This window comes from Babylonia areolata, chromosome 10 (genome assembly GCF_041734735.1).
Source record: "Babylonia areolata isolate BAREFJ2019XMU chromosome 10, ASM4173473v1, whole genome shotgun sequence".
NCBI lineage: Eukaryota > Metazoa > Mollusca > Gastropoda > Neogastropoda > Buccinidae > Babylonia > Babylonia areolata.
In genome coordinates, this window is record NC_134885.1 from 38,683,193 (window position 1) to 38,693,192 (window position 10,000).

The 10,000-nt window shown below is 45.2% G+C and overlaps 2 protein-coding genes across 2 annotated transcripts in view; both read right to left on the minus strand.

The window, feature by feature from the left end:
* The window catches only part of LOC143286993 (uncharacterized), a 227,919-nt gene that overhangs the window by 175,372 nt on the left and 42,547 nt on the right, over positions 1 to 10,000 (minus strand). The window lies entirely within an intron of this gene.
* LOC143286355 (complement C1q tumor necrosis factor-related protein 6-like) overlaps positions 3,745 to 10,000 on the minus strand; it is a 14,445-nt gene continuing 8,189 nt past the window's right edge. The window contains exons 4-6 of the mRNA XM_076593896.1: positions 4,681 to 4,822; positions 4,336 to 4,451; positions 3,745 to 3,751 (exon numbers count right to left, since the gene is read on the minus strand). Of these exons, the coding sequence (XP_076450011.1) occupies positions 3,745 to 3,751; positions 4,336 to 4,451; positions 4,681 to 4,822 (265 nt within the window). The remainder of the gene's footprint in view (positions 3,752 to 4,335; positions 4,452 to 4,680; positions 4,823 to 10,000) is intronic.

Here is a 10,000-nt window from a genome sequence, read left to right on the forward strand (position 1 = left end):
GGATGGATGGATGGATCGATGGAGGTGTGTGTGTGTGTGTGTGTGTGTGTGTGTGTGTGTGTGTGTGTGTGTGTGTGTGTGTTTCTTTTTATCACAACATACTCCTCTTTGTGAAATTCGGGCTGCTCTCCCCAGGCAGAGCGCGTCGCTACACTACAGCGCCACCTTTTTTTTTTCTTTTTTTCCTGCGTGCAGTTTTATTTGTTTTTCCTATCGAAGAGGATTTTTCTACAGAATTTTGACAGGAACAACCCTTTTGCTGCCGTGGGTTCTTTACGTGCGCTAAGTGCATGCTGCACACGGGACCTCGGTTTATCATCTCATCCGAATGACTAGCGTCCAGACCACCACTCAAGGTCTCGTGGAGGGGGAGAAAATATCGGGGGCTGAACCGTGATTCGAACCAGCGCGCTCAGGTTCTTTCTCTCACTTCCAAGGCGGACGCGTTGCCTCTAGGCCATCACTCCACTGTTAATTGATGGATGATTGGATAAAATGCAAATGATATGAAAGTCTCTGTTTCTCTCAATGACTGCATCTGTGTGTGTGTGTGTGTGTGTCGTGTGTGTGTGTGTGTGTGTGTGTGTGTGTGTGCGTGCGCGTGTGTGTGTTGTGTCGTGTTGGGTGTGTGTGTGTGTGTGTGTGTTGTGTTGTGTTGGGTGTGTGTTGCGTTGTGTTGTGTGTGTGTGTGTGTGTGTGTGCGTTGTGTTGGGTGTGTGTGCATGTGTATGTGTGTGTGTGTGTGTCTATTGTGTTGGGTGTGTGTGTAGCATGTGTGTGTGGGGGTGTGGGGGGGTGTGGGGGGGGGGGGTGTAAATGTAAGGGGCGGGTGGCGGGGAGGGGAGTTGTGTGTGTGTGTGTGTGTGTGTGTGTGTGTGTGTGTGTGTGTGTGTGCAAGCGTGCGCTATTTACAAAAAGTAGCAAAAAAGGAACAGGAGCTGTTGTAGCACTTAATAGATTAGAAGAAGAACATAACATCAAAGTAAAGCCATTTATCGTTATTTGTTTGTTTTTTAATGTCACCTTATTGATTCAAGATACATTTGCATTCAATACCAACAAATACAGCTGGTGCACTGAGCAAACTGACCCATCGGATATTACTGAAAAACAAATAACGCAACATACGGAAAGCAAAAATTAATCAAACAAACATAAGATGAAAGGAGAGACGTAGATAATTCAAAGGAGATGAAGAGGGAGGGAATTCAATTCAATTCAATTCAAAATACTTTATTATCTGCTTCAACCAAAAACAGAAAATTTTCTTTAGGCTCACTTAAAATGCCCGTCAGCAAAAAAACAAAAACAAAACAAAGGGAGATAACTGATAAAGAAATTATAAAGAAAGTTAAGAAAGAACTGCCCGACTGAGTGCATATTCCCCTTTGGGAGGTAATTTTAAAAAAATAAATTTCACGCACGACTACGTTGAGATTAAACAAGTCTACAAAGTTCATCGAACCTTTTCAAAATCACATCACGGAAAACATTCCTGATAAAGAATGGACTATACTAGAACCATAATCAAAAAATCGTTCCTCCTATTGTAAGTGAATATTTCAAATTACAGTGTATTATTAATCGTTTCATTTAGCATACAAAGGGACGCAGTGTGTATTTTCAGCATAATATACACGAAGGACATAAAACAGTGTATACAAAATCTATCTTGTGACCATAGTCATGCAGTTTTGATTACATTTACGTAATTGACTAATTCCAGAAACTAAATAACAAGATAACAGCGACAGGAAAAGAACTAGAATTAAGAAAAGGAGAAAGTAAGAAAGAAAAAAAAACTAGAAAGAGGAAGGAACAAAAAATAAAATAAAAATAACAAGTAGAAGGGAAAATAGAGAGAGAGAGAGAGAGAGAGAGAGAGAGAGAGAGAGAGAGAGAGAGAGGAAGATAAGGAAAAAAAACAAACAAACAAAAAACACTGTCCGACTGCAAATATTTCGGCGTTTGCCTTCCTCAATACGTGTGACTGAAAGTGACGTATTATAGAAATAAGTCATCACTACGATGACGTGTTGCTACAATGACGTCAAGTTCAGAATGACGCTAGTTCGCCTTCCTGCAACCTCCACCCCACTCACCCCCCCCCCCCCCCCCCCCCCTTTTTTTCCCCTCCTAGATATATGTAGAGAGAGAGAGAGAGTGAAAGAGAGACAGAGAGAAAGAGAGATAGATAGATATCTGAAGCGTTTACATTCTGAGCCGTGTGAAGATGAAACACGAACGTATAGCGTTCATCACCACATTGCCCCTGGTTCCCTGGTGGGATGTGACTGTCCTTATGTTGTGCTCATGTCCGCGTCGCTGAGGTTTCTCACGGAAGGTCAGGCCGGATAAGGACACCGGTAAAAGAGGACCGGAAACTTCCCTGAGCCTCTGTAGAATTTCCGTCGATTCTGTCAAAAAAGTATAAATGAATAGAATGAATAAGGAATAATAATGATTATAGTAATATATATATATTTTTTTTAATGAATTAAAAAGATTGAATAAAAACGGTGCAGATGTTGGGAGAGGAAGTAAATAATAGATATGCCAATTTTTTGTTGTGTTGGAATCACAACAATGAATGTGCGGATCAAGGTAAATGGATAAACAGAAGATCAGAAAGAAAAGGGGAAAAAAGGAAATAAAAAATAGGCGAAATTAGTTTAGATTAGATTAGAAGTAGAATACATTAGATCAGATTACATTACATTAGATTAGATCTGGTTAGGTAAGGTTACGTTAGGTAAGATTATATTAGATTAGAATAAATTAGATTAGATTAGATTGGATTACATTGGACTGGACTGGATTGGACTGCTTTGAACTGAAACGAATTGAACATTTAGACAAGACATGATTAGAATGCATCATACTAGACAAAATTGGATAAGATTAGATTGCCCCACTGCCGTATTCACTGAACTCAAGCTCACACGACAGATAGAGTCGCACACAACGTTCGCATTCTCACATCACTCTTACCCAGGGATAAACAATATAACGACGCAAAAAGACCCTTCTTTCTGATTATTAACAATCAAAGAAAATAACAGTAATGTTCACATTTTCCCTTCAGGGATAAATCATGTGAAAAGTCCAATCCCAAAATCAATACTTTCTGTTCTCTCTTCGCTTCCCGTTATAGTTTTTTTTTTTTTTTTTTTTTTTTTTTTTAATCATTATGACAATTTTCATTTCTTTCTTTTCACGACCGTGTTGTCAGTTGGTGCTTCCCAAACATCTTTCGGTGGGCGATATAACAGCCAAACACCTTCGTCCGAAAACAGGCCAGGCGCTGAGGATCCTGAAACATCCTCAGAACCTAACTGTAGTTAAATCGAACGACTAGTAAAAATAGTACTCACATGACTTGCGTCACCATTTTCGTTTTACTGAACCAGTGTTCAGAAACGTAAATGAAAATAAAACATCGAAATTCACAAACTTTAGATTAAACGATGACGCCGAACTTCTCATTACCAAACTCGAAATTACTGACTCACCAGTACTTCAAAATCAGCTTCCTTGAACCTCCACAGTTCAACAAGGCTATGTCTCACATTCTCTCCCAGAATGGTAACTGTCTGTTCTATCTCAGACCCCAAGGTCTATTTTTTTTCCCAGGTCACTCCTGTGACCAGTTTAGCTGTGCGCAGAGAGGGAAGTGGCAAGAATTTTGGTGCACTTCACAACGAATCAGTATTGACAACAACAGCTCGTGAACACATAATCACCTCAGCGCCTAAAGACACATGCATCACGAGCCTTACTCCAAATATAAAGTTCAAATTAATACAGTAACACAGCCACACCATACAGGAAATCTAACCTTTACAATAAGCACATTATGACAACCAACATGGTGTCATGACATAGATCATAGACGATGTTAGATTCATCTTCTGCGTTCGTGGGCTGCAACTCCCACGTTCACTCGTATGCACGCGAGTGGGCTTTTACGTGTATGACCGTTTTTACCCCGCCATGTAGGCAGCCATACTCCGTTTTCGGGGGTGTGCATGCTGGGTATGTTCTTGTTTCCATAACTCACCGAACGCTGACATGGATTACGGGAACTTTAACGTGCGTATTTGATCTTCTGATTGCATATACACGCGAAGGGGGTTCAGGCACTAGCAGGTCTGCACATATGTTGACCTGGAAGATCGTAAAAATCTCCACCCTTCACCCACCAGGCGCCGTCACCGTGATTCGAACCCGGGACCCTCAGATTGACAGTCCAACGCTTTAACCACTTGGCTATTGCGCCCGTCGTTAGATTCATCAAATCAAATCAAATCAAATGAAAACCAACTACGGACGTACCTCCTGGTCCAGACACGTTGTCCAGTGGTCAGGCTGATGGCTACCGTGGCACTGGACCTGTCCGTGGTGTCACCCTGTGCTTCCACCTCTGCTATCTGTGTGTCCTCTTTCGCCAACTGTTGGGGGTGGGGGGATACCAGAATCAGCACCATCGTCATCGTCGTCATCATCGTCATCATCTTCATTATCATCTTCACTGTCATCATCATCAGCCTCAGCCTTCACCTCTGCTATCTCTATGTCTGCCGTCGCCGGCTGTGTGGGTCATTATCATCACCATCACCACCGCCCCCCCACCCACTCCCCCGACCCTCCCCCCTTCCCCCTCCCCCCACCCTCCTTCACCTCAACATGCAGGAAGCCAGGGGGTGTCTGTGCCATCTTGAGGCTGAACTGGTAGAGGCCAGGCAGAGGCGCCGTGAAGATTCCTGTGACCCTGTCGTACCCGCCGCCCAGGTTCAAATCCACCAAGTCGAAAGCCAGGATGCTGTTGTCATTGAACGGGGTGTTGTCCGATAGCCGGACATTGAAGGCCACCTGCCTCTCTTGCTGGGCTGGAGAGACAGAGACAGTCAGACAGACAGACAGACAGACAGACAGACAGAGAGAACAACAAAAACATACCACTGGGAGGAATGGAGAGACTGGAAATGTCCGGAGTAGAGAGAGATACAGCGGAGGGGGGAAGGAAGAAGGGAGAGAGAGAGAGAGACAGAGACAGACAGACAGACAGACGGACGGACGGATAGAGAGGCAAATATAATGACAGAGAGCGAGAGAGACAGAGACAGAGACACAGAGAGAGACACACATACACACAGATGGAAACAGTGAGAGAGACACACAGAGAGAGAGAGAGCGAGCGAGCGAGAGAGAGAGAGAGAGAGAGAGAGAGAGAGAGAGAGAGAGAGGTTGGAAAGTTTACCTGTCAACGTGTCGGAACTCATGATACAGATCAGTGGTAATTATGACTGTTCCAAACTAATTATGTTTGTTTCACATTAACATGTTTCACAATGACAGGCCAGGTGGGAGGGGGAAGTGGAAAGGGGAGAGGGATAGGGTAGGTGAGCATGGGATGGTGAAGTTGAGAGAGGGGGGGTGAGGAAGGTTTGTGAGGTATGGGGGTGGTGAGGGGGGGTGAGGGAGGTGAAACGGGGTGGGGGGTGGTGGAAAGTAAAGGCTGAGGGTGGTGAGAGGGAGTGGTGAGAGAGGGTGAAGGAGATTAGTTAGGGATGGGGGAGGTGAGTGGAGGTATGGGAGAGGTGAAGGAGTGGTGGAGGTGAGAGGGGGGTGGGGGTGATAGAGGGGTGGTGGAGGTGAGAGAGGGATGGGGGAGATGCAAGGGAGTTTGGGGTGAGTGTGGGGGTAAGGGATTAGGGACGGTGAAAGGGGGTGGAGGAGGAAAAAGGGTGTGTGAAGTAGGTGATAAAAGGTGGGGGAGATGTGAAGAGGATGTGGGTGGGGTGGGGGATGGCAGGCGGGTATGAGGAGATAAAGGGAGTGGATGAGGTGAGACAGGCATTCGGGGGTATGCAGAGGACTGAGAGGAAAGTGGGTAAAGCAAGAAGGTGATGGGGAAAACGGGAGAGAGAGAAGGGAGTGGACAGCCCAGGACAGGATCGGTGTTCATCCGGACGGAACTGGATAGGAGTGGAGAGACTGGACTGGATGGACTCCGCGGCAGAGCACAGGAATGAGACGCTTCCGACAGGACCGGCAGACTGAAGCAGACTGGTAGAGGATTACTGTGGACTGAAGTGGACTGGGTTCCACTAACAAAGTGAATGAATGGCTGAGGTTCGTCTTGAATGTAAATAGAACTGGACCGCGGGCGTGAACAAAATGGAACGACTCAAACTGGAATAGAGTTTGATGGGATGAAGTATAATGGGATGAAATTAGGTAAAATGGGATGGAATGGTGTGGGAATTGATGGGATGGAGTAGAATGGGATGGAATGAAATGGAGGAGAATGGGATCGGATGGAATGGAGGAGAATGGGATGGAAGGGAATGGAGGAGAATGGGATGGGATGGAGGAGAATGGGAGAGGATAGTCTAGAATTGGATGGGATGGAGGAAAATGGGATGGAATGGAATGGAGGAGAATGGGATGGAGGAGAATGGGAGAGGATAGTCTAGAATTGGATGGAATGGAGGAAAATGGGATGGAATGGAATGGAGGAAAATGGGATGGAATGGAGGAGAATGGGAGAGGATAGTCTAGAATTGGATGGAATGGAGGAAAATGGGATGGAATGGAATGGAGGAAAATGGGATGGAATGGAGGAGAATGGGAGAGGATAGTCTAGAATTGGATGGAATGGAGGAGAATGGGAGAGTATAGTCTAGAAATGCATGTAATGGAAGAAAATGGGATGGAATGGAATGTAGGAGAATTGGTCAGAATGGAATGGAGGAGAACTGGTTTGGATGGAATAGAGGAGAATCGGTTGTAAAGAAGGAGAATTGGATGGGATGAGGTAGAATTGAATGGAATAGAGGAAAATAGGGATAAAACTGAGTTGAACGGGATGGGATGAAGAGGACCGGGGCAAAATGAGGCAGAGTGGGTTGGAATGGAGGAGAATGGGATGAGATGAGGCAATATGGAATAGGATGCAGTAGAGTGGAGTGGAATTGAGGAGAATAGGATGAGATGAGGCAATATGGAATAGAATGCAGTAGAGTGGGTTGGAATGGAGGAGAATGGGATGAGATGAGGCAATATGGAATAGGATGCAGTAGAGTGGAGTGGAATTGAGGAGAATAGGATGAGATGAGGCAATATGGAATAGAATGCAGTAGAGTGGGTTGGAATGGAGGAGAATGGGATGAGATGAGGCAATATGGAATAGGATGCAGTAGAATGGGTTGGAATGGAGGAGAATGGGATGAGATGAGGCAATATGGAATAGGATGCAGTAGAGTGGGGTGGAATGGAGGAGAATGGGATGAGATGAGGCAATATGGAATAGAATGCAGTAGAATGGAATTGAATGGAGGAGAATGGGGTGAGATGAGGCAATATGGAATAGGATGCAGTAGAGTGGGGTGGAATGGAGGAGAATGGGATGAGATGAGGCAATATGGAATAGAATGCAGTAGAATGGAATTGAATGGAGGAGAATGGGGTGAGATGAGGCAATATGGAATAGGATGCAGTAGAATGGGTTGGAATGGAGGAGAATGGGATGAGATGAGGCAATATGGAATAGGATGCAGTAGAATGGGTTGGAATGGAGGAGAATGGGATGAGATGAGGCAATATGGAATAGAATGCAGTAGAGTGGGTTGGAATGGAGGAGAATGGGATGAGATGAGGCAATATGGAATAGGATGCAGTAGAATGGAGTGGAATGGAGGAGAATGGGATGGGATGAGGCAATATGGAATAGGATGCAGTAGAGTGGAGTGGAATGGAGGAGAATGGGATGAGATGAGGCAATATGGAATAGGATGCAGTAGAATGGAGGAGAATGGGATGAGATGAGGCAATATGGAATAGGATGCAGTAGAGTGGGTTGGAATGGAGGAGAATGGTATGGAGCAAAGAAGAATAAATGAGATAGAATGGGGCGAAATAGAACAGAACGGGATGAACTCATTTTAACTGGAGTGAAATGAGTCAGGATGTGTTGGAATGACGTAGAGTGGAATGTATTAGAGTGGCTCAGAATGGAGGTAAATGGAGGAGAATGGTATGAGGCGAAGAATAAATAAGATAGAATTGGACGGAATAGAACAGAACGGGATGAACTCATTATAACTGGAGTGAAATTAGTCAGGATGTGTTGGAATGACGTAGAGTGGAATGACGTAGAGTGGTTTGGAATGGAGGAAAATGGAGGAGAATGGTATGGAGTGAAGAAGGATAAATGAGATAGAATGGGGCGAAATAGAACAGAACGGGATGAACTCATTATAACTGGAGTGAAATGAGTCAGGATGTGTTGGAAGGACGTAGAGTGGAATGACGTAGAGTGGTTTGGAATGGAGCAAAATGGAGTAGAATTGGGTGGAATGTGATGGTAGAATGGGATGGGTTGAGGCAGAACAGGATGAAATGAAGTAGATAAAAAAAAAAAAAAAAAAAAAAAAAAAGATGAGAAAACTGGATGCAGGGATCAGGACTGAACAGACAGGGATGAAGTGCTGTACAAAAATCAGGAGGATCTTTCCCTCCAGGGAACTCAGAACTCTGAACACAAAAGGTTGTTGTTTTCAAAGTGTTTTTTTTTTTTTTTTTTTTTTTTTTCAAGGATTAAGATTTTAGGCATGGGGGATACAGCATGCGTCTCTGATCCAAAACATTCAGTTATTGTGTTACACACTTCCTTCTCTCTGTCTCTTGCTTTCTCTGTCTCTGTCTGGCAGATTCTGTATCTCTGTCTCACTCTCTTTTTTCTCCCTCCCCTCCCTCCCTTCTCTGTCTCCGTCCCTGTCTGTCTGTCTCCCCCTCCCTCTCCCCCTCCCTCTACCCCTTCTCTCTGTTTCTCTCTCTTCATTCATCTCTCTCTCTCTCTCTCTCTCTGTCTCTCTCTCGCTCCCTCAAGATAATTATTTTTCGTTCGATAGGCCGATGTGATTTCGTACGAATATATTGTTTTCCGCTTCCATGATTCACTGTTGTTGTTTTTTGTATTTTTTTAACCCATTTTCTCCTTTTCGTTTATGTCTGTTGGTGTGATCATGCGGTAATGTGTGTGTGTGTGTGTGTGTGTGTGTGTGTGTGTGTGTGTGTGTGTGTGTGTGTGTGTGTGTGTGTGTTGTTGGGGGTGGGGGAGGGGGTGCATGTGTATGTCTGAGTGGTATAGTGTTTAGTGGTGTGAGTTGTGTGTGCGAGCGATCGAGCGAGCGAGCGAGAGAGAGAGAGAGAGAGAGAGAGAGAGAGAGAGAGTGTGTGTGTGTGAAGAAGACGGACGAGGAGGAGGAGGAGAAGCAGAAGAAGAAGAAGGAGGAGGTGGGGAAAGAGGAAGAAGTAGGGCATTACAAGGAAGAGAAGAATAAGGAGAAAATGAAGAGGGGTCAGGGGAAGAGAAAGAGGAGTGGGGGGGGGGGGGGGGGGGGGGGGGGTTATTACAAGGAGGGAAAGAAGAAGGAGAAGAGGAGGAAGATGGGGCATTACAAGGAGGAAAAGAAGAAGAAGAAGAGGAGGAAGAGGAGGGGGGATTACAAGGAGGAGAAGAAGAAGGAGGATGGGGGGGGGGGGGGGGCATTACAAGGAGGAGAAGAAGGAAGAGAAGAGGAGGAGGGGGCATTACAAGGAGGAGAAGAAGGAGGAGGAGAGGAGGAGGGGGCATTACAAGGAGGAGAAGAAGAAGGAGAAGATGAGGAGGAAGGGGGCATTACAAGGAGGAGAAGAAGGAGAAGAGGAGTGGGGGGGGGGCATTGCAAGGAGAAAAAGGAGGAGGAGGGTGCTTTACAAGGAGGAGAAGAAGAAGGAGGAGGAGGAAGGGGAAGAGAACGAGAAGGAGGAGTTTTACGATTAAGAAAAGAAGAAGGAGGAAAAGAAGAGGAAGAAGGGGAAGAGAGAGAGAAGGAAGAAAAACATTACAAGGAGGAGAAGAAAAAAGAAGGAGAAGAGGAGGAGGAAGGGGAGGAGGAGGAAGAGGAGGAGGAGGAGTGGATGATGGAAGCGAAGCAGCAGTAAATGGAAACGG